Raw genomic sequence first — 27,972 nt, forward strand, 5'->3', positions numbered from 1 at the left:
CACGAGTTTTCTTTCAGGCTGGTGAGGTTCCTCTGCCTTCTCAGACGGTCCCACCGATTTTGCGCCACTTACGGCTGTGCTGAGGCTGCAGGCAGCCCCCAAGCTGCAGAAGGACCTTCACCAGGCTGGTGAAGAAGATTTCCCCTTCGTAAATCCACGCAAGCGACTCCTACTGCCTATCAGGCGAGTCCCGGAGACCGCTGCGGGAGACCAGCACAGCCCCGCGCCGCGGACGAGCCCAGCCGCTACTGCCCGGCTGCCGCTGTTTCTCCCGCTTGGTGGCGACAGCGGGGCGCTGTGGGCGGTGCACCCGGAAGGGCGGCCGGGCCGAGCAGCTCCGAGATGGCGGCGCCGCTGCGCGTGTGAGCGGAGCGGGCTCGGGGCGGGGGAGAAGCGGCGGCCGAGGCGCGGCGGGGTCGTGCCGCGGCAACCGCTGAGGTTCTGTCTCCCGCAGGCTGGCGTGCGGCGACGCGGAGGGGCGGCTGGAGGCGCTCTTCGGGCGGGTCCGGGCCATCCAGGACAAGAGCGGCCGCTTCGACGTAAGGGCTGCGGCGGGGCGGGGGTAGCGGTGCCGGGGTGCGGCGCCGCGCTCGGCTCCCGCAGCGGGCTCGGGGCGGAGGCTGTCCCGGAGGTGGCTGGCCGCCCCCCCCCCCCCCCCGGCCTGTGCCGTGCCCGCGGGCAAGGGGGCTGGCGGCGGGGTCTTTGCAGGCCGTCGGCCTTGCTGGCCTTGTGCCGAGGTGCTGGGGGAGCAGAAGGCTGCAGGCTGGGCGTGCGGGCGAGCAACTCTTCCTTTTTTAGGTTTAAATGCAGTAAAGTCTCCCTTACGCCTTTAATTCGTGACATCAAAGAGCAGAGAGGTGTTTCCTTACCAAATGAAATGGTATTGAAGAGATGCGTGTCATGGTGTGGTGAAACATCTTTGTGAGTGTACCTTGCTGTGGTTCTGTAGCAACTCTCACTTTATGCAATGTTTTTAGATGCTTTTGTGTGTTGGGAATTTCTTTGGCTCTCCTTCAGACCCTGAATGGACAGAGTATCGCACAGGGGCCAAGAAAGGTAAGGAAGAAGTTGTTCTGGATGGCATATGCATTAATGTGCTGGGGATTGTCCTATTTAGCAACCCACTTACCTGCTTCATTGTGACAGGTGTTTGAATTCAGTTGTACAGGTTGTAATGTGAGAGTAGTTAAACTCAGCTAAAGTAGGAAAATGTCATGCAGGAGGGAAAGATGGGTTTATTTTAAAATCAAACCCATTCCACTACCAGTTCTGTGCTCAGAAGCACGAGGATGTTATGTCTCCAAGTGGTCCTTTCATGGCTTGGGCATCAAAGGTAGTTTTCTGCCTGTGGGTATGAAAAATGTTGTGTGGGCTTCTCCTCTGCCTCTTTCCACATGGCTCTTACAAGGGAGATGCTCTCTCATGATACACTTCTATGAGTATTTGTTCCTCTTTCCTTTTCAGCATTGCTCTGGCTCTTAACTCTGGCACAAGGAGAGCCAGAAGGGAGCTAGGGTTCTGGCTTTCCTGTTCATCTCTGCTTCTGCAACGCTCACCAGAGTTACACCCTGGCTTGTGTGAGCTGTCTGGACGACAGTTGTCCTGTATGCAACTCATAGATAAGGACTTAATATAGGGAGGCTAATCAGTCTCTCATAGCATTTGGTGGTGGGAGCTGGAACTTCAAGCACAAGTCGAGCAAGAGCTGTGACAGAGTTGCTATACTGCTGCAGCTCTGTGCTCCAAAGTGGAAAGCTATTGCTGGATTTCATTCAGGGAAAAGCTTAGTATGGCCTGACCACGTGAGATGTTGACAGGCTTACTGCCATGCTGGTCTGGCAGGAAATCTACAGGAGGTTTCTCTGACAGCAGCCATTGCTTTTTCTAACTTTTAGTAGCTTGAGAAAATTGATTTATCCAAACAGCATAAGTACAGTCTTTACTGATCACTTAGCTCTAGAGAATTTAAAACTGGTACTTCACATTGTTTTTATTTTTAACATATATCGACTAGTTCCTGGCCTTGCAAGGGCCATGGTTTGTGCACATGTTGAGAGGGAATCACAGAATTGTTTATGTTGGAAGGGACCTTAAAGATCATCTAATTCCAACCCCCTGCCATGCACAGGAACACCTTCCACCAGCCCAGGCTGCTCAAAGCCCCATCCAGTCTGGCCTTAAGCACTTCCAGGGATGGGGCATCCTGTTCCAGTGCCTCACCTCCCTCAGAGTAAAGAATTTCTACCTTATATAATGTAACAAGTTATTCTGCCAAGTGAATCAAAACTGTGATGTTCTTGACCTTTTCCCCTAATAAAAATATCAGTGGTTTGCAGGTTTTCAGTAGCCACAGGATTTTAGATCAGCTTAAAGTGAATCACCAGGTGTCCCTGTGTATTTACTTAACATCACCCTAGGGAAAATGTGTATTCTTAGAGCTGTGGATCATATAGGAGCAGATGATGCTCCTACACAGAACATCATATGCAGATGGCAGAGCTAGTTGTAGTTAAACCAGAGGTTGTTCTCAGCTGGTGAGGTAAGCATTTTTTTTTTGAAGCAGCAGGCTTGGGGGCCTTACTTTGAAGGAAAGTTATATACTTGTTCTGGGCTTATTGCTTTTCAGCCCACTTGAAGGAAGGGGTGTCTGGATGGTGAATTGATGGCTGTGATTCCTAGTACATGTGGACTGAGCTTCTCTTAATGTACTTGATTTACACCAGACCAATTGCCTGACCAATTGTCTTTTCTCCCTCAGCTCCAATTCAAACCTTTGTGCTTGGCGCTAATAACCAAGAGACTGTGCGCTATTTTCCAGACTCCAGTGGCTGTGAATTAGCTGAGAACATCACTTATTTAGGTAATATAGTCGAGTGATAATGCTTTCATGAAGTTTTTCTGATTTTACTGCTTCAAGCCTTCTGACGCTAAGACTGGAGTTGAACTTCACATTAAAAGGCTGATATCTGCTCTGTAAAATGGGAAAAAGCACAGTTTTTTATTGTTTTCTAACACTCTGAATTTTGCTAACCAAAAGAAAGAGTGGTTTAGAGTCTTGTGTGAGAGCAATTTATTCCTGTCCTGTGTCCATCTCTGTGCGGTGAAGGTTTTCTATGTGAAGCATGATTTTGTTGTGTTATAAGACTGTATTGGAGTAGCAGAGGTAAGTATCATCTTTAAAGGTAATGAAGCTGTAGCAAAATGAAAAGCTGATTTCTTTCTAGAATGCTGCCTGACAAAATAGTAACAAATGAAGGCACTTCCAGTTGGCTTTTTTTATTCAGTCTTTATACCAAGCTTTCGATATCAATTGATTTTTGGGAGGTAAGGTAACAGTGAGGAAAGAAGAACTGGGAGTTGTCTAAATGTCGTCTGTACTGTCATCAGGGTTTGTTGCACTCTTTGTTGCCATTGCACTACAGCATGTTTATGAACATAGAAAATGATCTATCCATAAGTAAAGTTTCAGTCAAAGTAAGGCATGACTGCTAAATTTGGTCCTCTGTTTACGACACAGATCAGATTTAAACACTGCAAGTAATCTCTTAAGTGCTTGCCTTTGTATTCGTGCAGGCCGTCGAGGTGTTTTCAGCAGTACCTCTGGACTGCAGATTGCATACCTGAGTGGCACTGAGTCCCAGGATGAGCCAGCTCCTGCCTACAGCTTTAGCTCAAAGGATGTGACAGAATTAAAAACATCTTTGTTATCAACTCCAAACTTCAAGGGTGTGGATATATTGCTGACGTCTCCATGGCCCAGAGATGTGGGGAATTTTGCCAACAGTCCGGTAAGTCTTATGTTTTCTAGTGGAATGAGTTTCTGGATAAATTTAGCAAATGACTGCATTTCTGCTTGTTCTAGCTGTTAGCAGAAGGACCCTTCTCTTTGCTGGAATTTACATAGGTAAGGGCTTTGGGGGTTAATTGCCTTTGGACATGGAAAGAGTTGCCTTTAGGCTTTCTTTCTGTGGAGATTACTAGCATTTGTGTAGAAAAGTTGAGGTCCAATAAGTAAAGCTTACAGCAAGGTGCTGTGGTCAGACTGTGAGGCTGTATGTCCTCACAGTGCTGCTCCCTTGGAATCATTATTTTCTCAGCAAAGTCTTCCTGAGTCCTACAGACTTGACCCCCTTGAGATCCTGGCATTGCAGTTGGAAGGCTCAAGTGGAAATGTTTGGTTTGCCTTGGTTGTGCAAAGGCAAAGCCCACTGCAGGAAAATGACCCCACAAAAAGCCTAGATTGCAGTTTTCTCCATAGTCTACTGTAAGCCTTCAGGCTGCCAGGGTGCTAATGCTGTTTCATCAGATAAAAAAAATCATCCTAATCCTTAGATGTCTTTACTGCTGTCTCTGGAGTGAGTAATCCTTGCTCATTCTGTAACTGGTCATGCTTTACCTTAAACTTAGGTTTCTGTTAATTTTTTATTTTTTTAATTTTTTTTTTAAGAAACATCACAGTTGTGATAATCCATGGAAAGGCTAAGTTATTTCCTTGAATTCTGTTTGTTGTGTTTTTGTTTTTTTTTCCTTGTACATATATTATTTTCTTTAATAGTCCCTTCATGGCACTGTTCTGTTCTTGTAGCTCTGCACATAGAATCTAGTCAACATGAGTCTCTTGAACCCCAAAGCAGTGTTCCAAAGCAGGACTTATCAGTGGGTTTAAGTAAAAGCTGCTTGCTCTGTTTTTACAGGTTACTTCAATCCAGCGTTGAGGGCTGTCTTAAATGAAGGTGATGGAGGAAACTGCTCTGGTTTAAGAGTCATTTCTTCCCTTCAGTTCTTTAATTGTTAGAGGAAACTTGTATCAGGCTTACTCTGTACTTTCTCTGTCCTGGTGCCTCTCTTGCCAGCTGACCTTGTCAAACACAGGCTGCTGCTTAAAACTTGCCTCAGATATAGAGAATATATCTTAAGGATTTTTCCCTTTGGCACTGCAAAAGTCCAGAGCTGTAGAAATGTTACTTGTGAAGAACCAGATCCAACCTTCGCCTTTTGTGGATGTTGCTATGAGGGCTGCAAGTGTTTTCCCAGTATGTCTTTTTCCCTCTCCACCCAGCATTCTTGATGCTCTTGAACTTCAGCTTTACCAAAGTAGCTGTCAGTTTTGTCATTTACATCAAAGTTGAATCCCACTCCTTGGGCCATCTCCAAGGGCTTGCTAAAGTTGAGAGTGAAAAATGGACATTGGATGTTCTGGCTTTTATTCAGCAATGAAGTTAAGGACAGATGGGGAGGTGGATTTGTGAAATTTCAGTGTGTTTTATCTTTCTGTGATAGAAAAATCAGAGTAAACAGTTTTCATTTACTCACAGGTTTTGCTCTGCATTCAACTGGATGCAGTTATTGTGGGGCCATGCCACATGCCGTTAGTCTCTGTTGAATGCTGTGTTCTAACCACCTCCCTTATTACTTGATATAAAGTCATCTTTCTGCACCCTTCAAAACTTTTCAAGTGTTTGTGTTTATTTCCTTAAGTATCAGTCAGTTGTACTAAATGGTCTGATTCTTCCTCTGTCTGAATTTTGAGGGTGTTTAGTTTGTGTACAACTTACAGTTGTAACGTTTGCTTGGCAGAAATGACTTGCCAGTCATAACTAAGATGATCTGAAACCTCCCTGGTGAGGAATGCTACGTATGACAAAATGACGACTTTTTGCTTCTTCTCAGCATCTTCTGACATGCAAAAGGGGGAGATATGATCCTCCCTGTAAAAGCATAAAAACTGTCTTCCCAGGCCCCTCAAAAAGCAAACATCTACAAAACAATGAAACAAATAAAAAAGCCAACCCCACAAGACTAGGTGGTTGGAGAGAATCAAGGTGTAGGGATGTTCTACGTTAAAGAAAAAAAAATGTGCCTCGAAATCCACATGAGGATCCTCTGTTCAGCATATTGTTCTGATCTTGGTTTCCTTCAAAATTAATTTCTGAAAACATACTCACTTGGATTAAGAGATGAATACGTTAATAATGATATTAAAATAGGCATCTTACTGAAATGTGTAGTTCATGATCTGAAGATTTCTGTAATAAGTCTGAGATTCCCTTGTTCTCTACTTTACTTCTCAATAATGAAGTATCTTTTCAGGCTAATAAGGAACAGACAGGACAAAAATAACCTTCACCGAAGATAACAGTTTGAAGTCTGCTCTTTGTTGGTATTTTGGTTTGCTCTGATGTCTTAGGGACGGGAGTGGGATAACATTTTGCTTCCTCAGGAAACTTCAGCATTTTCTTATTCACTTGATTCATGGACTATAGCTCTGACACTCTGGACATGTGCTTAAAACTCATTTTAATGATTTTGATGTGTGTTGGTGTTTGCCAAAACTCATTATATGCTGCACTGGCTTCACGAGACCAAAAGAAGAAAAAAAGGACAAATTTGAATTGGTGAAATGAGTAGATGCAAACCTTGAGCCCACAGAATGGAATAAATGAGTAGGCTTGGGTTGGACATAAGAGATGAAGCCATTTTTACTTTCCTGCTACAAGGAATAGCAACAGTTGTAGTCATAACCTCTAAGTATCCAGCAAGCATTTTGTTATAAAACAACTTCTTTTCACTGTAACCTGACAGAGTTTTTAAAATAAAACTTGTTTTATATTTTGTAGGGAAAAATAAATACCAAGAAACATGGTTCCACATTAATATCTGATCTAGCTGCAAGTCTCAAACCAAGGTATCACTTTGCTGCACTGGAGAAGGCCTATTATGAAAGACTTCCTTACAGGTTTGTGAGACCCTCTGAAATCTCATTTATTTTGTAATGAGAGTTCAATTTTTGAAGGAAATCTCTTTAGGAGGAAATCTCTAAGGTAATTTTATGAAGTCATGATACCCCTTTAAACCTCTCACTTCTTTCAACAATGAGTCAAGATTGTTTCTCAGATATCTCTTATGGCTATAATGCCTGCTGCCTCAAAAATTGTGCTATTGTTAATGATGCTGATCCAAGTATGTCACTGTGAATCTGATGCCAATTTAGTTGCCCTGAGTCCTATTTCAAAATTGTTCAGTCTAATTTAGGGGTATATCTCTAAAGTGTATTGTGGAAGAGCTCTCATATGTTTAAGAGTTTGGTGTCTTCAATTGTAACTTCATATACAAAATGTGACTAGTGACATAAAGAAGGTGTCAGAACAACCTACAAATAAAACTAAGGCTGTTTTTGTGAATGCTGCATAATACTCTTGCCACAGCAAAAACACTTCAAAAATGTAGTTGTTCTCAGTCTAGTGAATTGTCCTCTTGGCTCCATGTTTGGTCTGCAGTGAGATGCCATTTTGGTCTGCACAGCTGTTGGTCATTAGATCCCATGAGTCTTTATGTTCTCAAACCTCCTTGTTCTCAGTGAAGGCTTTCACGTGTTTGATGTGGTATCTGAGTGCCTTCATGGAGGACGTGTGATTTTCTCACTGTCCTTTTACGTATGTGCCAATACAATCACATTTCGTTTCCCTACAGAAATCACACAGTGCTACAGGAGACCCCACAGCATGTGAGCAGGTTTATTGCTCTTGCTGATGTTGGCAATACAAGCAAGAAAAAGGTATTGGCACTCTTGAATTTTCTTTTCTCAAGTACAAATAACAGGGCAGTAACCCCAAATTTGTCTAGTTGGAAGACAGTGTAAATCACTTAAAAGCTCTGCTGAAGTGGAGGTGTCTCACTTCAGTAACGTATCATTTGCCTGTCATGTCAGAACAATACCCCTGTCATGTCAGAACAAAACTGGCTGCAAGATGTGTATGATACTCCTTTGTTTCTCTCTACCTGGTCGAGTGGCATTTAGCTGTGAAGACTGCTGCAGAGGAAAATGGTTAGGAAACTGCCATTCCTTTCCCTTCCTCAGCTTCTTTAATTTTCCCTTCCCATGGGCTGCTTTAGGAAAAAAGCAAAGTTCTATGAGAACCCTTACAAATTGTTTAAAATATCTTTTGGGGTGGGATGGGTGTTTTGTTTGTGGTTGTTTTTTGTTGTTGTTGGTTTTTTTTAATCCGTTTCTCTTCTCCCCTCAAGAAAGTTACAGAATATTGGTATAGAGGGACATCTTGGTAGTTTAGAACTAACCTCTTCAGAGCTACTGTCGTGGCAAAAGCTTCTTGCATTTGAGCAGTCTGTTTTCTTTCCAGTATCTCTACGCATTCAGCATTGTTCCAATGAGCTTGATGGATCCTGCAGAGCTAGTGAAACAGCCACAAGACGTCACAGAAAATCCATACCGACAGTCACGAAAGGAGGCACAGAAGACCACAAAAGCACTTGTGTGTGCAGAGGTACTGCTGCACTAAGCTGCTCTGGTTTCACTCTGTGCTCAGGTGTTCTGTCTTAAATTACTGCTTACTCAAATGATTTCAGACTCCATGTGAGTTTGCTGTGAGTCTAGCCACAAAGAGATAAAGCCATCATTTTAGCACTGGCTGTGAAGTGAAAAGAGATATGAATCATCTGTAGAATTGACCAATTCTGAATGTTGGACATGAGGCTATGCAGGGAAATGTAGCAGTTTGTGGCAGCTCTCCCATAACTCTTTCCCTGATTGAGGTTATGTATCCAGGCTGGCAAAGGCTATTGCATGAGTGGGAGAGTTGAAGCCGTTCTGATCCAGGATATTGAGGTTTTTCTAGATGGCTATACACTTCTTCAGGAAAACAGCAGATCCTTGTATGCACTGTGACTCTGGGATGCAGATACAATGAATGGGTTTTGATTTTCATTTTCTAAACAGGAAGAACCAGCGTGTCAGTTTTTCTTTGATTTGAACAAACATCAAGGAAAGAAACGTCCCTCAGATGGGAAAGAAAGAGGGAACTCGCAACCTAAGCAAGCCAAAACCCCCTGTAAGTCTGGATGCTTTTTTTTTTTTTTTTTCCTCCCCTAAACGCTTCTTTGAAGGTATTGGACCATCTGACCTCCTCATTTTTCTCAGGCTGTTGGGCTCTCTATGATATCACCTTGCAAATGTACTAGGTAATGTAGGTATACAGAGGAATGAGCAATCCCTTGTTTCCTAAAAAACTGGCAGTAAACAGATGGAAGAAAAGTCAAAAATATAGTTTAAAAGTTAGTTGAACTGAGTCAAAAATATAGTTTAAAAGTTAGTTGAACTGTGAGTCTTGGGCTAATGCCGTTTACGCTGTGAACCAGACCGGCATCTCCACTTGACAGCAGGCAGTTCTGCAGACCAGCTTGTTCTGTGGGACATAGCGTGCTCTTGTGCACATTCATATAACTTCCAAAATCTTCCGGAGTTTCATGTTGTGCGAAGGGAGCCTCAATACACTGTTTTGCTTGGAAATGAACCCTTGTCTTGGACCTTTGGTTTCCTGTGGTTCTTGAGAGAGCCCCATCATGTATTGCATTTGCAAAGCTGGTTGTCTGTTCCTGTGCAAAGCTTGTGGTGGAGGGTGTGAATGTAGTGTTTAACCCTAATGAGAGGCCTAGGTTATCAGTGCCGTTAGTTTATATTAAAGATCAGATCAAGTATTGCGATTCGTGTGTGAATTCAGATGTTCTGAGTGTGATGAACAGGCCAAAACAAGCACGTGTGTTTGACAGCACCCTTATATCTATACAGTAATTTTAACTCATTTTGATTTGTGTTTGAATTGAGTGGTGCTTTTTTATTAGTGAGCTGTAATCACAAAATTCTTGGACATAGTGCTCTTCCAGTAAATTAGAGCACTTAATGGGAATTAATGTTCTCTGGCCAGATCCTGTTTCCCAGGGCTGTGACCTTTTGACATCTTCAGCACTGCATCAACTGGTAAAGGTGGCTGGAAAATTCAGCTCTGCCAGACCTTGTTCTGACCAATGAGCTTTTATCTAAAACCTGTTATTTTTCCTTTCCCAATAAAGCACAGCCCACAGGGCCTTGCTGGTTCTGCCTTGCCAGCCCAGAAGTGGAGAAGCACTTGGTCGTTAGCATTGGCACGCATGTAAGTACCCGTAGCAGTTTCCGACATGACAGCAGAATCATGCTAATGCGTGGCAATATAAAATACCTGTCTCTAATTTTAAATGTTAAAAAAGAAGAAAACAATCTGTTTGGAACTGACTCCTATTTTTGTTTTAAGTTACTTTGCACACACACACACACACACACACCTCCACGGAAGACATAGGTATATATGCAGAAGTCTTTTCAAGTATGAAATGTGGCCATTTTGCTCCATCAGCAGAGCTGAGTTCTTCCTGTAGCAGTCTTCATGATTTGCTTCAGTTACTAAATTCAGAACTTTTCCACTATGAATTTGGTGTAAACTGAGACCTTGCTGACAAGGGGGTGTACTGTCTGGAATTATGCCAAAAGCCCCTGCATTGATTGGTTCCAATATTGTCACATGTAGATTAAGCAGAAGATGAGACGGCTTTTAAGCCAACATTTCAAAGTACATCTTGGAGATTAATTAAGTCACTGGTATATTTACTTGAGCAACTTGTTGACTCAAGTTGTTGCTACTGTATGGAATAATCCACTTCAAACTCCTAGGACACCTTTGTCCATGTTTTTAGTATAAAAGTAGGTATAAATTTTCAAGTGAATTTTCCTGTCATGATGAGAAATTCTAGCAGCAGTGGTAAAGTTCACTCAGCTGTTTTCCTGCAGACCTTGCATTCTCTGGCATTCAGAAGAGTGTTATTTATTTATAAATTCAGCAGTTCGTTTTCCTTTCTCATTCTGCTAGTAATTTATTGATTGCTATTCGACAATCCCTAATAAGTGACATGGGGTAAAAGACTACTGTTCCTGAGGTAAAACAGCTAGGCTGGGGGATACCTAGAGCACAGCCGGAGAGCACAAGTAAATTTGCACAGCACACCAGTAAGTGTTGCTTGCAGTGAGTAACTGTTGTGTATTGTGTCACTCTAGTGTTATCTTGCTCTGGCCAAAGGTGGCTTGCTACCTGATCACGTGTTGATTTTGCCTATTGGGCACTGTCAGTCGGTGGTTGACTTGTCTCCAGAGGTGATGGAAGAAGTGACCAAGTACAAATCTGCCCTGAAGGAATTTTTCAGAAGCAAGGGGAAGAGATATGTTTTATTTGAAAGAAACTATAAGAGTCAGCATCTGCAGTTACAGGTATGGTTTTAGTGTAACCTTAAGAGAGTATAACCTTGCGCTTGAATAAATTGAAAGAGAAAGCTCACTTTCAGCTTTCCCTCTTCATTCTGTGCCTTTTCAGAGTACAGGGAGAAGTCATTCTGCCCACAGATACAGGCAAAATAAAAATAAAACCAGTGAGATGGTTCTGCCACAGCCCTTAAATTCTTCCTGGTACAGCAGCACAGTGTTGACTGTGTTGAATGAATAAGGAATACTTTTCCCTTGGACCTGATTTTAAAAGCCCACATGATTTCCAGACAAGTTACGAGACCTTGCTCTTCCTCTGATAGGCTCCCATGGATACAGAGGCTCTTGGTGCTCACAGTGTAACTGGAGTAGACTGAAAATCTAAGGATATATGCAGAACTCTGGTCATTGTCATACCAACCCTTTGGTTTTATTTTCCATGTATATCAGTCACTGGCTCCTTGTGGTAGCTTCTGGAGTTGGCAGATCTGTTACTGTATCAGAGCGGCCTTGAACTACCACAGAGATCAGAAAGGAGGGAGGCTGTGCTGAGAACTTCTTCAGACTCCTAGTTTTCAGCTTTTTGCTCACCTCCCACAGAAAATCTCTCATAAGTTTAAGTCTGTACAGGGAGGTGCTCACCATTCCTGTTTGATGATGTTGATCAGAACTGAGGAGCATACCAGCTCCAATGATGGATTGATATGCTTTTTTTGCTTTGAGTTGTTTCACTCATCTCTTTGGAAATGTTGTCTCCCCTCTCCAGGTAATTCCTGTCCCATTGGACTGTACTTCCGAAGACATTAAAGAGTCCTTTATTACACAGGCACGGGAGCAACAGATTGATCTATTAGAAATCCCAGAGCACTCGGATATCACGCAAGTATGAGACAAGGTTTCACTTCCACTTTACTTCACCTCTGCCCTGTTGGGGCTTCTGTTTCCCCATGAGATCACTTTGTGGGGTAAGGTTAAGCTGTTGGAGGCAGACCATGGTAGACTCGATTTGGAGCCCCCATGCCAAATGTGTTCTGCTGCAGGTAAAGTTCCTGTAAACAGTGTAAGATGCATTGTTTATCTGAAAATTAAGTGGTTTGTCTGCCTACAGCATTTGTTGACTACCTATGGAGGGCCTAAAGCATGGGTCTTCTTTCCATTTGACACACGTCTGTGCTTCTAGGTTCTTTTAGCACTTCTGTCACAATGCGGAATGCTAAGATGTCCTCTGGTTTCCTCAGCATGGCTTTTGCTAGAGGCAAAACTCAAAATACAGCTAAGACACAAGGGTGATGTACAAACATGATTCAGAGGGCAGGGATTTAAGAAATAGCCCTTGTCATGTTACTTCAGCTCTGTGTAAGGCTTGCTGAACTTACTCGTCCTGAGATCAACAACCCCTTTTCCAGTGTCAGTGCACATCAGGTAGTTTTAATTTCCAACAGATAAGAATTTTAAATCTTCCTGTTATGGTGAGAGAAGTGAGTCAGCAGGGACTTAGGGTTCTTCTGTGTGTACCAAGTGGTCACAGGGAGTCCATACCTGCAGCAGGAGCCTGAAACAACATCCACTGTGCATGCTGGTTGCTTTCTTAGTCATTACAATTGCTTATAGCCACCCATGCAAGCTTTGAGGCCAGTTTCTCAGCTGAGAAGTACAAATGTACTCTCTTCATGTAATTTTCCTTTCTTCCTCTACAATATGGCATATTAGCATGGGATGGCTTAGCCAGGGAGTTCTGATCATTTGTACCCAAGCTCTGTTATTTAATGTCCCTGTAGTGCTATCTGCAGAATTAAACTGCAACAAATATTATAGTAGTGTTCTGTCCAGTGCCCTGTGTGGCAAGCGTAGACTGTGAACCCAGCAGAAACCAATCATAGAATTGTTTAGGTTGGAAAAGAACAACAAGTCCAACCGTTAGCCTAGCACTGCCAAGTCTGCCACCAAGCCATGTCCCTAAGCACCACATCTACACATCTTTTAAATACCTCCAGGGATGGGGACTTACCTGGGTAGCCTGTCCAAATACTGCTTCACAACCCTTTCAGTGAAGGAATTCTTCCTGATACCCAACCTAAACCTGCTGTGGCACAACTTGAGGCCATTTCCTCTTACCCTCTTGCTGGTTGCTTGGGAGAAGAGATGGACCCCCACCCCACTGCGGCCTTTTTTGGGGTAGTTGTAGAGAGCAGTGAGGTCTCCCCTGAGCCTCCTTTACTCCAGGCTACGAAACCCTAGTTCCCTCTGCCTCTTTTCCTAAGACTTTTCAATCCACCACTTTCTTAGATTTGGAAGTTAACTTTTTGAGATCTCCACTGATGCAGTGTGGAATGCGTGCTGCAGTCTGGGTTTGCTTGTTTTGTTGGGCTCCCGTGTAAAAGTAATGGAGCTGGAGCCTCTTGTGAGGCAATGTCTGCTCTTTAGAGTAGCTACCAGACATGGATAGGCTCTGCATGTGTTTTCAAACTAAAAGGCTTGAGCTTTTGGGTCTGTATAGTCTCGGAGAAGTGCTTGGGGGACACACGAGTTCCCCTGGCACCTAGGGAGGCAAGTGGTGAGGAATCGGCAGGGAAACCCATCGCAGGGGGCGTTTGGCGATCAGAGCGCAGGCCTCAGCCTCCCTCTTCCCCTCGCCGCAGGTAGCACGGCCGGGCACGCCATACTTCTACGTGGAGCTGGACACGGGCGAGAAGCTCTTCCACAGCATCCGCCGCAGCTTCCCGCTGCAGTTCGGCAGGTGGGCGCCTCCCTCTTCCCTCTCCCCCTTCCCCCGGCCCCTCCGCCGGCCGCTGCCCGGCGCTGAGGCGGCCCCGTTGTGTTCGCAGGGCGGTGCTGGCCAGCCCGGCGCTGCTGGCGCTGCCGGAGCGCGCTGACTGGCGGCGCTGCGCCGCGGGGCGGGCCGAGGAGGCGGCGCAGGCCCGCGCCTTCCGCCGCGACTTCCAGCCCTTCGACTTGGCCCTGCCGGAGTGACGCCGGGGCGCCGGGCGGGGCGGGGGGACGGGCGGGCGGGCGGCGGCGCTGACGCGGCAATAAAGGCGGAGCTGCCCGGGCGCGGAGTCGGCTGCGGCGCCATGGAGCGGGGCGCGGAGCGGGGCCCCCCTAGCAGCGGCTCGGCGCCGCGCGGGCAGGCGGCGGCCAGCTGCGGGCTCTGGGAGATGCGCGACCGCCTGGGCACCGGCGGCTTCGGCAACGTGTGCCTCTACCAGCACCAGGTGGGGCCGGGCGGCGGCGGGCGGGGGGCCGGGGCCGGGGCCGGGAGCGAGCCCGCTGACGGCGCTGCGTCCCGCAGGACACGGGAGCCAAGGTGGCCGTCAAGTCGTGCCGGCTGGAGCTGAGCGTGAAGAACAAGGACCGCTGGTGTCACGAGATCGACATCATGAAGAAGTGAGTGCGGAGCACGGCCCTTGAGTCGCCTCAGCTGCGATTCCCAGCCCCGGGCCGGGGCTTTCCCCGTGGGTGCCGAGGCCTGGGCCGCCTGACCCCATCCTGGGGACGCGGGGGTCGGTGCATCCTGCCAGCAGCCCTTGTCCCACCCAGCTCTCCTGCCGCGCCTCGCTGGCCTGGTGGCCAAGGAGGCCACTCACCAAGGAGGCTTCAGAGCACAACCTGGGCTGGGACTGGGTGGTTGCCGCTCCCGATAACGTTTTCATAGAAACCCGTTAGTTGCCGAGCACAGACACTCAGACACATGTCTGCAGCTGCTCTTGTGTTGGCTTGTAGGGGGGTTGGGATGTGTACAGAAGAGGAATTTGTCCTCAGGTTCTCCCTGATACGTTTGTCAGAATCACAGAATGGTTTTGGTTGGAAGGGATCTTAAAGATCATCTAATTCCGTCATTATTCTGAGCAGTAGTGAATTAGAGGTAGCTGGGGGGACCCCTGCTAGAATTCAGTTGCAGAAATGAATCCTTTCTAGTGTACATGTGTTTCACCCACCTGGTTCCATCTCCCCCCATATAGTTAGACAATATTCTCAAGAAACCCCTGGACCAGAAAGAGGCTGTACCCGTATGCAGAGACACATACAAAATGACTTTTCAGGGAATGTGCAGGAATTAAGAAACCTGGATCTTTACCATCAAAGTCTTATATCTTGGCTTTGAGATATTTCTGCTTATTGCTGGTTTCTGTATTCATAGAGTCACAGAATCATTGAGTGGTTTAGGTTGGAAGGGGCCTTAAAGATCATCTAGTTCCAACCCCCCTGCAGTGGTCAGGAATGACACAAAGTAGAAATTTTATGCAATTGCATACTAACTGGTAGGTGGCACTTCTTAGCAGGGGTATGTTTGGGGAACAGAAATTACACCTGAAACAAAAAACCTGGTTAGCTGGCAATTCTTATTCCCCTTCTTCCAAAAGAGGAGTTGGAGTTTTCATCAAGATCTCCATGTGCCTAGGTTGAACCATCCCAATGTAGTAAAAGCCTGTGAAGTTCCTGAGGAGATGAACTTTCTTGTTAATGGTGTTCCTCGTCTGTCAATGGAGTATTGTTCAGGGGGTGACCTCCGTAAGGTAATGTTTGCTTTGCTTTGCACTGTGTAGCAAAATGAGTGCGATTAATGCTGTGTCCATAGCTGTGGTCATCTGTGAAACCCTGTACGTTCTGTGGCACTTCTCTTTTTAGTACAAGTGCAGGGAAGTAAATGTACAGTGATCATGAGTGGGAAAGTAAGGTTTGCACTACTGAAGCCAGATGACAGACAGCAATCCCTATTACCTTATCTTGAAGCAGTGTATCCTTTCACAGAACTGCTTCAGCATTAGTGAAGCTTCCTGCAGCCTAGATCCTAGCACCCACTGTGTCTGGCTTTGTTGCTCTGTGTCTGTATTTGTTTAAAATTAATTTGTGTCTCTCTGGTGTTGCATTGCTTAAGGAAGAATTCTTTCGTACCGGGTTGGGGCCACTAGGATTTCAGAGGCTTTAGCAGATTCTTTCTTGCTGAGCTGGGAACTGCCCCCTGTGCAAAGCAGCAGCACTCAAGAGGAAGGCAGCAGCTGCATGGCCAGAGAGGAGCTCATGCTCCATCTCCATTGTAGATAGTTAAGTTCAGGAAGCAGCTGTTTGTGTATGGATGAAGAAGTAAATTTCTGTTGCTTAACATCTGCTTAGAAGTTAGATTATTTAAGCAGTCGGGAAACTTTTTCTGTTAAATTTTGGTTTTATTTCTGGAGCTACATAGCAGACGAACTAGGAAATGTGAGCAGATGTTGAATGCAGTAACTGCGTATCTGTGGCAGCAGTTAATGTGTAACTTATTTAGTCTCATTTTATTTTTTAGTGTTGTTTGAAACTATTGGGACATTAAGAGGCTGAAAGGTTGGCAGTTAAAGGAAGTGGGTGCGCACGAAAGTAGCATATTGCAAAGAAAATTCCAAAGAATGGTGACAGTTGGGTGTTGTATTTATGGAAAAGTTTTGGGGACACTTAAAGGTAAATTGGAGCCCAAGAAATTTGAGGTTATATTAGCTCTACCTTCAGTGCAGTATTTAATTTCTAAAGCATAGATAGTGGTACAATTTAAGAAGTAACATGCTTTATTTCACTTGATCATACGTAATGCTTTGTTCCTTAAAAAAATAGCCATGGTTTCTTAGTTCTGATCCTACTCGTCATTGAGTCCTTCTCTTCCGGTTGCTTGGCATTGTGTTTTGTACAGCTGTTAATTTCTCATTACACATCCATAATCTTTTATAAAGACAGCTTCTGTATATGGGCTATGCACATATTTTTTGTTTGTGCTTTTTTAGGGCTCTGAGCCTGATTTCTGACTTTGCCGCATCCTCCTTTGTTGTTCAGTAGAGCAACACCCAGAGTTCAGGGAGCAGGATGGTGAAGTTTGGTTTCTCTTCCTGTAGAAGTCTGACTGCTGCTTGTGCCTGCGATGTCGGAGGCAGGCAGAAGTACAAGGGTACATTGGGTGGCCGCAGAGCACAGGGTACCTCAGTCATTTATAAGAGTCCTCAGTGAAAAAAAAAAAAAAAAGAAAAAAAAAAAAAAAAAAAACAGATCACATGCCGATTGATTCAAGGGCGTGTTCACTGTCTGAGACGGTAATTTAGGAGGGGGTGTCCTGCAGCACTTCTACCACACCTTTCTCTAGAGGAAAAATACTCAGGGCAAGGGAGAGGAGAGATAAAGGAGCACTTTAGAGTGGGTGCAGAGCTGAGACTCCAAATTGTGGTCCATGATCTGCTTTTTACTTCAGGGTTAACCATGTGGTTGATCTCGGAGTCAGTGTGCCTGAGTGCTGAGCAGCTTCTTGCCATTTTGGGAGAGCAGTCAGGAAGGAGACGGTGCTCCAAAACAGGGCTTGGTTAAGTTGCATGCAGCCCTGCCTGAGTCTCTTGCCTTCAGATGGCTTTTATGCTTCTGTGCTATTATTCTAGCAGCCCAACTCTTTTCAACCCTGACTCAGTGCAGTGAATTTTTGTTTGGTTGAACTTGTTTTCTTTCCTCCCATCCCCTCTTTTATTTCACTCTGTTCAACTAGAGTTACATTTGAACTATGGCTGTTTTCTGTGACATGTGGGCAGGGAATGTAAGATGACATTCTAGACTACTAACTGTTGCATTATGAGTATAAACATCTTTCTCTTTACTGTAGCTGCTAAACAAACCAGAAAACTGCTGTGGACTTAAGGAAAGTCAAATACTGTCTCTGCTTAGCGACATTGGTATGTAGTCTACTGTCTTTCTTGTTTGTTTGTTTTTATGTGTTTATTATGTGTAATGGCATTTTGCTTTTTCAGCTGACCCTGAGAAGGGTACTAACAAGATCAGGGAGCAAAAACAAATTGGGCTTTTGTTCCAGAGGATGGACTTTGTGTCCGTCCCTCCTGACCACAGAGATGAGAAACTTGCACTAATGATGTCTGTGGGAAGGGACTGGAAAAAATGTGCAGTGATCATTTGTTGGTAACCATAGCATTAAGGTGGCAGTTTTACTGTTCTGAACATTCAATTCATGGCTCTGCAGATGCCAATCTCCATGTCAGCTGAAGCAACTTGTGCATGCCTAAAAGCAAGAAGCAATCTGAGAAGCACTAAAATTGCAGTGTGGCTTGTCTATGTGGTGTTTGCTTAGTAGCAGGGAAATTGTGTTTGGTGAAGAAAAAAAAAAGCCATTTCAAGTTGGGGGGTATGACACCACTTGAAAAATCACAGGAAACAGTCCAACTCAGAAGTGTTGGAGGTGCGGATCAGGTGCATGAACTCAAAGGCCTCTCCACATTCACAGCCCGTTTAGCAACATGCTTCTCTCCTTCCAGTGCTCAGAGGACTTGCAGCTGAATTTCCCAAATTGGATGCAACTCCCATCTTCCTTCATCCCTGTTCCTTTTCCACGTGCAGAGTTTTGCTGCCTTTGTATTAAATTCATGCTATAGCTGCTTTTCTGTGTCTGCAGTGGCTTCCAAGGCATTTGAAAATGCCATGGAGAAGAAATGCACAAGTGAAAAGCTGTTAAGTGTGTAAATGAGTGATAAATCAGTGAAGGCTGGAGGCTGGGCTCTGATGGGATGAAGTGTTGAACTGTGGATAAGCCACACGGGTTGAATTTTTCCCTTATAATAACGCCATAATGAATTTACAGGCATGGCTGGTTAGTACTAGGCTTCTGGATTAACACAATTTGCAGTCTGAATACCTTTCGCATAGCAAAATTTAAAGTACCCTATGATGGAGAGAGGAAAATACCTGTCTTGGGTCTTTCACAGGATCTTTTTTTGTTTAGTTGTTTCCACTTGGACATCTCCAAGACTGAAAAATCATGACATAAAAAAAAAAAAATGGATTTTGAAAGTCTTTTTTTGTCTATGGATTTGTCCTGTGGCAGATACTTAGCAGAAAACCTTTTATTTAGCAGCCTCCATTGTTCTTTGGACGGACTTGATTTTTTCCCCTTCTCTCCGGCAGGATTTGTGCTATGTTTCTTTTTTTGCTAGTGTCTATACAGTCACCTCAAGGCAACTTGCCACAGGGCAAAATCCTGCCCTTTGCCTGTTCTTGGGCGAGTGCTCCTGTTCCCTCCAGCCTCACCCATAACAATGTGAGGAGTAGGCTCTGGAAACCAGCCTGGCTAAAACCTGATTTATTTTTTTCCAGCTGGATCAGCTCCGGGATCAAGCTGATCACACAGCCCGATAAATGCTTGTGCTGCCATGGAAGTTGTGTCTGGGAAAGGAGAGCTCAGGAACGTGTGTTCATTCTGGGGACAGACCCCATGTAGATCAGCTTAAAGCAACCATGGAATTAACGTTTTTAAGGGTGGGAGTGACAAAAGCGATGCTGCTTCAAGCACACCGGTTCCCCAGCAGGAGAGGGATTCCCTAAGCCAGTGAGTTCAGTGCTGCTGTTACGGATGGGGCTGCTGCTCCATGCAGTCCTAAGCAGAGGCTACCCAGATGTGAGTCCTTAGCTCCAGCTGTGCTTCTGTTTTACCACAGCTGGACAGTCTCCTCCCTGAAGCAATGATGTGCACTGCACTTCTTCAGGGCGCAGTGTAAGTTTATGAGACACTTTGTAAGCCACTGTTTGGCAGTACTTCGAGGTCAAAAGAAAGCTGGACTTGTTTCATTTACATAATGAATGTCAGTGCTTTCTTACAACAGTATTTTGCATAACGTCTTAAAAGTATAAATAGGCCTTCTCATTATCTTGTCCTTATTTACCAATGTCTTAGAACAGAGGACACGTAGAGAGGTTTCAGACGGTCTGCATGTTTTAGAGACCTTTTTCTTGTCTGCATGTCATGGTTCATGTTGTAACTGTGAAGTTTGAGAATAATTCATCTCTGTTCTCTCTCTCCTTTAAGGCAAGGGATTTGACCTGTGGTTATACCACAAGATCTAAACCCCACAATGGCCTCCATTTTTGCAGAGCAGAGGAACAGGGCTTGTCTAGTCCTGTATCTGTATGCTTAAAGCTTATAAATCTAAGTCAAGTTCTGAGTGACGCTTTTAAGTGAAAATGTGCTGCTGTCAACTCTAAAATCAGAGACATTAGATTTTTATTAACAATGTCTTTAATCAGTGTGTTTTTTTCCCTCTTAAATCACACGTGTCTTTCAGGGTCTGGTATCCAGTATTTGCATGAAAACAAAATTATACACAGAGATTTGAAGCCTGAAAACATTGTTCTACAGGATGAAGGTGGGAAGGTAGGTCATGTGGCCTCTGTCAGCGGTGTTCCAGCTGTCATTTCTAGAAATTGTCAGCATCTCTGTTTTGCCTGAGAGAAATAAAAGAGAGTGGTTAGTTTCTGGCATTGAACTGGGCTGAAAACTCAACTCTGAATTTGTGAAAAGTTACATCTTCTTGGAGAATCAAATGCTATTCTGCTTATTCTGAAAACCATGTCAAACAACTTCTGCTTCCATTCAAGAACCTTTAATGCAACAGAATATGAAAGATATGAGATTGTAGCTTATGATAACGGTACGTTTGTGGGGTTGACAGTTGCATATACAATCAAACTAGTTAAAATAGACAACCTAGGGGATTTTTTAATAAAAGGGGTTTTCTTTATTGTTACTGTTTTAATAAATAACTTAAAATGCCAGGATAGAAAGCTAGATACAGCCAAGCTATAACTGGCCAAGCTCTATAAATAGAGTCTAAGCTGAGTTAGGTGAATGAGGCCAGCTTACATGGCGAAACAGCAGGCTTTAACACTGTCACATTTCAGAGTTTCACCATGGACCTTTTCTGGAATTTCTGTTCTCTTTCCACTTTATTAGGTGCATGCTCTGGATGTCACTGAACAGGTTTTGTTTTGTTTGTTGTTTGATGAACTATTTAATCTGCTTTCAGATTGTTCACAAAATAATAGACCTGGGTTATGCAAAGGACCTGGATCAAGGAAGTTTATGCACTTCATTTGTTGGAACATTACAATATTTGGTAAGGTGAGGGAGGCAGGTGGGTGATGTATATAAATAATTTGTTATTACCACATTTTATAGAATCATGGAAGCATGTGTCAGAACCTGCACAGGTCCCTTGTCAGCCTACAGCTGGCACTGGGGCTGGCACCAGTGCCAGCTGTCAGGGCAGCTGTGGCCTGAAAACGCTGCTTTCAAAATGTCTTTTTATGCTGTTTTCTAGGCTCCTGAACTCTTTGAGAATAAATCCTACTCTGTTACTGTTGATTACTGGAGCTTTGGAACGATGGTGTTTGAGTGCATTGCAGGATTTCGACCTTTCTTACATAATCTACAGCCATTCACCTGGTAAGACATTCTCAAGAGGACCCAACACCTGTAGTGTGTAGTGAGGGGGCTGTGTGAACCGGAATGACAGATTTATTGTTGGTTGCATGGTGAGGCTGTTGGTCTGTTCAGCTTTGGAGAAATAGGTGTTTCTTCTATGGCATCAATGGTGATTCAATTGGCTATTTATACATACTGTCATAGGTGCTGATTACCTCATGTGATAGCCTCTGGGTATAGCAGTTCCTTCGAAAGGGAAATTTGAATCAAAAAAATTATAAACCAGTCAGTTAGTTAAATGATGGTGCATTGAGGCAGCAGCAGAGTCAGAAAAATTTCAGGTATGGGGAGGAGTCATACAGTCCTATGTTCGCCTAGGCTGTGAGGTTACTTATGTTTTGGCAAGAAATAACGCACACAAGACAACGTGTTCTGTAGTAAACACATAGGATGTGCTTTTAAATAACTTCACAAAAGTGAGGACTAACAGACTTTAACTTGCATGTGGAAGTTTCTTCTTGCTCTGTGATAGCTACAACAAGGGGCAGAGATGCTTATTTATGTATTTCCACTTCTTGCCTTGCAATATCAGTACTGTATGTAAGCCAGGTATTTAAAAGGGTGATTCTGCAACAGAATAAACATTATTATTTTAGTAATTCAGTATTTGTCCCACTTTTTCCAACATACGGAAAACTTGCCCTGGGGTCAGTGAAGGGTTACCTGTTGATCCTTTTGTTTAATGCTCTCCAGATGTCCTTGCAAGCAGATGTGAAAATGTTTCCAGAGGCAGAGATAATTGGAAGGGTTTGTTTCTTCCTCTTGGAGGTAGTTGTTCTAAGTGGATTGTTTGGAAATGTCTTCTTTGCACTGAAAGAACAGTTTATTTTCTAAAGTTGCTATAATTTGGCACTTCCTGATGATGCCAAATTTAACTTGTCCCTTTACAAAAGTAAAACTGTTAGTATATCCACAAATTATTTTCTAGGCATGAAAAAATCAAGAAGAAGGATCCAAAGCACATATTTGCTTTTGAAGAGATGAATGGGGAAGTTCGCTTTAGTACTCATTTGCCACAGCCTCATAGTGTCTGTGGGTAAGTGTGATGATGTGATTACAAGTGATATTTTTTGGCTTGCCTTTTTAACAGAAGGGTCCGTCTTTCTTCTAAACACTGTTTGAGCCATCAGGCAAGCTACCATTTGCAGTTAAGTAATACAGTATGAGAAACATAAGCCCCGTATTTAATAAGGGAAATAAGGAAGACTAGGGGAACTACAGGCCAGTCAGTCTTATCTCTGTGCCCAGTAATATCATGGAGAAGATCCTCCTGGAAACTCCACCAAGGCACGTGGAAAATCAGGAGGTGATTAGTGACAGCCTACATGACTTCACTAAGGGCAGATTGTGCCTAACAAATCTGGTGGCCTGCTATGATGGGGTGTCCTGGTTTCGGTTAGGATAGAGTTAACTTTTCTCTTAGTAACTGGTATGGTGTTGTGTTTGGGATTTAGGATTAGAATAATGTTGATATCACACTGATGTTTTAATTGTTGCAGAGCAGTGCTTACACCAAGCCAAGGACTTTTCAGGTTCTCGCTCTGTCCTGCAAGTGGGCAGGCTGGGGGTGCAGCAGGAGCTGGGAGGGGACAGACCCAGGACAGCTGACCCGAACTGGCCAAAGGGGTATTCCGCACCATCTGGGGTCATGCTGAACAATTAATATGGGAGGGCTGGCCTCGGTGGGGGGACCGGCTGCTTTGGGGATAGGCTGGGCAACGATCAGCAGGTGGTGAGCAAATGGCTGTGTGGTGCTTAGTTCCTGGCCATGTTAAACCACAACAGGGGGTTACAACATGGGTGAATTGGGACGTTAGGAAGAAATTCTTCCCTGTGGGGGTGGTGGGACACTGACACAGGCTGCCCAGAGAAGCTGTGGATGCCCCACCCCAGCAGTGCCCAAGGCCAACTTGGATGGGGCTCTGGGCAGCCTGGGCTGGTGGGAGGTGTTCCTGTGCATGGCAGGACTTGGAAATGGATGGGCTTTAAGTTCCCTTCCAACCCACACCGTTCTGTGATTCTATGAATAGCCTATAGCCACAGTGGCTCTTTTTTTGATAGTTTGGGCTCTCCAATGAGAGTGGTGCTATAAATAATATGGTAGCAGTTCACCTTGCCGTGTGAGCTCTGTCACTGCTTTCCACCCATTATCACACGGCCACTGAGTATTATCTACCTGAAAATTTGATGGTATTAAATATCATAAACCAGGTCTTAAGCACTTCTAATATAACTTAGTCACAGGTACTTGAATTAGCTGCTCTGTGAAAGCAAAGGCTTCTAGTACTTGTGATGGGTAAAAACTGCAGCAAGCCCAGCAAAGGGCACAAAGATGGTCAGAGCCTGCCAAGTGTATTAAAAAAGATGTCCCTGAAGCTGTGCTTGTTCAGACCGACAAAGAAGGCAAAGGGGGATCTAATTTTTGTCTCCCACTGTCTAGTGGGACATTACAGAGACAGTGGATTCAGACTCATAACAGGGGGCAAAATGAAAGGACAGAAGGCCACAGTGCAAGTTTAAAAAAAAGGAAGTGAAATTTGACATAAGAAAAAGTTTCCTCATATGTTAGTAATGCATCCATGGGACAGGCCCAGGCAGTGGGAATTCTTCATGCTTATATCCTTGATACAGCCCTGTGCAGCCTGCTGGATCTGTGGCACTGGCCCTGCTGGGGAGCAATGCCCAGACTGAGAAACCTCTGGGAGTGCCTCCAACCCAAATAAGGAAGAATAAAGAATTCTAATCAAGTCAGAAGTCAGACTCAGGGTATTTGTCACTTATCTAAAGACACAAGTGCTAAAGTGCCCAGCAGGTGCAGCACAACTCATTGACCCAGGCAAACTTCGAGGAAAAGTACTGAAGTTGAGAATGAAATACAGAGTTACATAGTGCTTTGAGCTTTCTGCACTGTGTACTATTCTTTGAGATGTCCTTGTAACCTTACTGCTTTTGTAAGACTCTGGTATCCTAAGTGGGTTTAGCGTGGCAGAATATCTGTCTTCTCTTTCTCATCACTCTTCTGTTTATAAAGTTATTATTGTTTAGTTTAATTGTAGAACCCATGGAAAACTGGTTGCAACTGATGCTGAATTGGGATCCACAACAGAGGGGTGGAGGTTTTGATCCTGAGACCAGTCGTCCAAAATGTTTCGTAGTAATGGATCACATACTCAATCTGAAGGTGAGCGTAGTTTTATTGGGTTTACTGAAAGCAGAGGACAGAAATTGCATTCAGTGGAGCAAGGCTATAATCCTGGCATCATCAAACTTGTGGATCATGAGGAATGTTTTTGTTGATACTGGGAAGTATATATGCAGCATGTCCAGTACATATTTGAAGGTAAAATATCACCAGTTATATTAATCTCTCTAGAAGAATGGCCCTATATTCCTGCCTGTCACCTTAATAAGGACTCAGCAAGCTCAAGTGATGGTTTAATATTTTCTAATGACTGTTATTTTTGAACACTGTTACTGATGCTGTGATTTCCAGGCCCATGTACTACTATGTGTAGTAGAGCAAGGATTGTATTCGCTTGACTGTCCCCCTCCAAGTAATTTGTTGGAGCTTTGCTGCAGTGAGATTAGCTGAGGCGAGTGCGTGCAGAAGCCAGAGGACAGTTCGGTCTGATCTGGAAGGATTCCAGAGGAATTGGAGACAGAAGCAAGAAATGTGCCAATAATTGGGACTTGAAAAAATCTGTATATTGTGGTGGGGTTTGGGTCCTGCAGTCTCCACCCAGATACAGTAAAACTAGAGAAAGCAATGAGAAGATATGCAGAGGTGTGTAAATGCTTTTTTTTATATGGAGGAATTAAGAGATGTGAGACTCCCCTTCTTAGGAGCAATGTTGGCTAACATCAAAAACAACAGGATTGAAGATGGCCTTTTTTCTAGCTTGTTGCTATTCTGTTGATGTAATTAAGCTGCAGAATGGCTTACAAAAGCTGTCACTGGGTTTGATGATAGTTTTCTCTGACATTAAAAGTTAAAGGCCCAGGCTTTGAATTTTTTGTTATGGGGCTTTTACTTCACAGAATTTCTAGGTTGGAAGAGACCTCAAGATCATCGAGTCCAACCTCTGACCTAACACTAACAGTCCCCACTAAACCATATCCCTAAGCTCTACATCTAAATGTCTTTTGAAGACTTCCAGGGATGGTGACTCCACCACCTCCCTGGGCAGCCCGTTCCAGTGCCTAACAACCCTTTCAGTAAAGAAATTCTTCCTAACATCTAACCTAAAACTCCCCTGGCGTAACTTCAGCCCATTCCCCCTCGTCCTGTCACCAGGCACATGGGAGAACAGACCAACCCCCACCTCGCTACAGCCTCCTTTAATGTACTTATACAGAGCAATAAGGTCACCCCTGAGCCTCCTCTTCTCTAGGCTGAACAAGCCCAGCTCCTTCAGCCTACTTGATTATTGTGGCCATCAAAACTCAAATTATGCTCTTAGCCTAATTTCCACTTATTGCTACATGTTCCCTCTCACGCTTTTGTATCCTTTGTCTTTGACAGCCAGTGATTTGTAATTAACTTGTACTCTTTTTACAGATAGTACATATCCTAAATATGACCTCTGCCAAGATTGTTTCATTTCTCTTGCATCCCGAGGAAAGCCTTCATTCCCTTCAGACTCGGATTGAGTATGAAACTGGAATAAGTACTGGTAATCAGGAACTGCTCTTGGAAACGGGAATTTGCCTGGACCCCCGGAAGCCTGCTTCCCAATGTGTTATTGAAGGCGTAGTAAGAATGATTCTGTTCATTTAATGCCTTTCACATTCTCAGGAAATGTAAAATCTTAGGAAAGATTAATTGCCTTGTTCTCTTCCCACTGGGGAGTTTACTCTATGCAGCATTATTTTCTTTATTGGGTAATGTAAATTAGGTTCCTGTGGTTATACTCTAAATCTTTATTTAAAGTAACTTGCTAGCAAATGGTCCTGTGTTTCTGTAGGATCCATTAAAATGTGTTTTTTTAAGGTACCAGATGAGTTTCTGTCAACAATAATTAACTCATGTTGTAACCAGGATTTCTCACGTTCATGTTCTTTTTCCTCACCAGAGAGGCTGGGATAGCTATATGGTCTATTTGTTTGATAAAAGCAAAACTGTCTATGATGGACCCTTTGCTTCTCGGAGTCTGTCCGACTGTGTAAATTACATTGGTAAGTAATGCTGGAGGACCCCTCGGACCTGAAAGCATTGCTTCTCACTTAATATGGAGGTAGATTTGTCTTACAGATCTCTGTGTATATCTTGAAGGGCAGCCTCTAGTTCAAAGAGAACTGTTCAAGAACCTGGAGCAGCCTAACAAAGTTTCATCTACGGTGCTGTATTTCCATGTTTTGTAGATTTAACAGGTCAAAGCATTTATTGCCTGACCTACTATACCTCTACAAAAGAAAAAAACAGTGTCAAAGGACAGGAGACATCTGCAAGGATGCTGCGTGTAAAGGAAATGCCTCATGACACGTACCAGTTACTGTTAAATAGATTTATTTTTTTTGGCCTGATTCTGCAGGATTTCCCTGTCTCCTTTTACTGACACTCAGGTTGATTCTGTGTGTTTGTTTGTTTTCTATATGTTGGACTGTTTTAGTCTGGTGAATCCCTTTGTATTGCCCTGTTCTGCTGAATACATGTATCCTGGGGCTAAGGCTTTTTACAGCATGCTCACTGATATACCAGTGTACTGACAGTTCCTCGTCTCTATAGGGGAATCCATGTGAATCCTACATCTTTTCCTTAGGTATCTACTTCAGGAATCTGGAGGGAAATGTAAAGAAGATTGGAAGTCAATTTCAGATGAAACACGTGTCAGGACAGTGACCAGTGTCAGTTGGTTAAAGAGAGCAACTAAATTTGTTTTGATAGCTTAAGCAAGTACTTCAGGTAACAGAGTTATTGGATAAAACCAGTCATGGGTTCTGCCGTGTTTCATGTGGTGTTAGTCCATGACTTGTAGTGCCAAAAACCAAAATGCTCAAAGAAATCTTAGCTGTGAGTTTAAACATGAGCTACTGTCTGGCCAGTACCTGGGAACTGTAACATGAAAAGCTTATACATGTATGTGCTTAAGCATCACCATGTAACAAATAAGCAGCTCTTACATGCCTTGATCTCTTAGTTTAGCCACCTAAATCAGGAATTGGGAATGGTGTAAGCACTAGACTCCTTTTCTACAGTTGTTCTTTCATTTATGTACAGTCATGTTTTTCTTGCATTCAGTACAGGATAGTAAAATCCAACTGCCAATTTCTCAGCTGCGCAAGGTATGGGCAGAAGCAGTTCACTATGTGATTGGCCTAAAAGAAGATTATAGCAGGCTTTTCCAGGGCCAGAGAGCTGCCATGTAAGTTGTTATTCCTAATTCTGGAGATACAGTAAGTATTACGTAAGCATGGAGACTGTTTGAATGGAAATGTACATCTCAGGGGACTTTTGATTACCAAAACTTTTACAGCCCTCTGCTCTTCTGTACTTTTACATTATAAAGAGTTTCTGGGCTTGGAAATAGTTCCACTCCTTGAATTTTACTGCGTAGTTCCTGATGTTAATAATAATTAAAGAAAGTTGAACATTGAATATAGTCACAGACTTCTAGAATGGCTG

General features: G+C 43.9%; 2 protein-coding genes and 1 non-coding gene across 4 annotated transcripts in view; all 3 read left to right on the forward strand.

The window, feature by feature from the left end:
* Positions 1–215: 215 nt before the first annotated feature.
* Positions 216–14,092, forward strand: CWF19L1 (CWF19 like cell cycle control factor 1). Of its 2 annotated transcripts, XM_068687801.1 has the most exons (14): positions 216–362; positions 455–539; positions 978–1,056; positions 2,759–2,860; positions 3,574–3,788; positions 6,618–6,736; positions 7,471–7,555; positions 8,139–8,282; positions 8,735–8,846; positions 9,865–9,944; positions 10,880–11,089; positions 11,847–11,963; positions 13,720–13,817; positions 13,906–14,092. In XM_068687801.1, exons 1-14 carry the CDS (start codon positions 343–345, stop codon positions 14,048–14,050), a joined length of 1,611 nt encoding a protein of 536 aa, XP_068543902.1. In that variant the 5' UTR covers positions 216–342; the 3' UTR covers positions 14,051–14,092. The 2 variants fall into 2 exon arrangements, with proteins under 2 accessions (XP_068543902.1, XP_068543903.1); XM_068687802.1 differs by lacking the exon at positions 13,906–14,092 and having other exon boundaries at positions 217–362; positions 11,847–11,975; positions 13,720–13,809.
* Positions 11,540–11,682, forward strand: LOC137859979 (small nucleolar RNA SNORA12). The gene has a single exon (XR_011098698.1). It is a non-coding gene; the product is annotated as a small nucleolar RNA SNORA12 (small nucleolar RNA).
* CHUK (component of inhibitor of nuclear factor kappa B kinase complex) overlaps positions 14,092–27,972 on the forward strand; it is a 32,379-nt gene continuing 18,498 nt past the window's right edge. The window contains exons 1-12 of the mRNA XM_068687800.1: positions 14,092–14,292; positions 14,370–14,464; positions 15,480–15,594; positions 17,688–17,757; positions 20,152–20,240; positions 20,893–20,982; positions 21,187–21,311; positions 22,279–22,386; positions 24,396–24,531; positions 25,909–26,103; positions 26,423–26,525; positions 27,589–27,712. Coding sequence (XP_068543901.1) covers positions 14,152–14,292; positions 14,370–14,464; positions 15,480–15,594; positions 17,688–17,757; positions 20,152–20,240; positions 20,893–20,982; positions 21,187–21,311; positions 22,279–22,386; positions 24,396–24,531; positions 25,909–26,103; positions 26,423–26,525; positions 27,589–27,712 — 1,391 coding nt within the window. The 5' untranslated portion in view covers positions 14,092–14,151. The remainder of the gene's footprint in view (positions 14,293–14,369; positions 14,465–15,479; positions 15,595–17,687; positions 17,758–20,151; positions 20,241–20,892; positions 20,983–21,186; positions 21,312–22,278; positions 22,387–24,395; positions 24,532–25,908; positions 26,104–26,422; positions 26,526–27,588; positions 27,713–27,972) is intronic.

This window comes from Anas acuta, chromosome 7 (genome assembly GCF_963932015.1).
Source record: "Anas acuta chromosome 7, bAnaAcu1.1, whole genome shotgun sequence".
NCBI classification, from domain to species: Eukaryota; Metazoa; Chordata; class Aves; order Anseriformes; family Anatidae; genus Anas; species Anas acuta.

Excerpts from the sequence above, each read along its gene's own strand:
- CWF19L1 (XM_068687801.1), top strand. The coding sequence starts at position 343 with ATGGCGGCGCCGCTGCGCGT. Across the intron at positions 7,556-8,138 it reads GCAATACAAGCAAGAAAAAG|TATCTCTACGCATTCAGCAT; the intron begins GTATTGGCACTC and ends TTTTCTTTCCAG. Across the intron at positions 11,090-11,846 it reads GTCAGCATCTGCAGTTACAG|GTAATTCCTGTCCCATTGGA; the intron begins GTATGGTTTTAG and ends TCCCCTCTCCAG.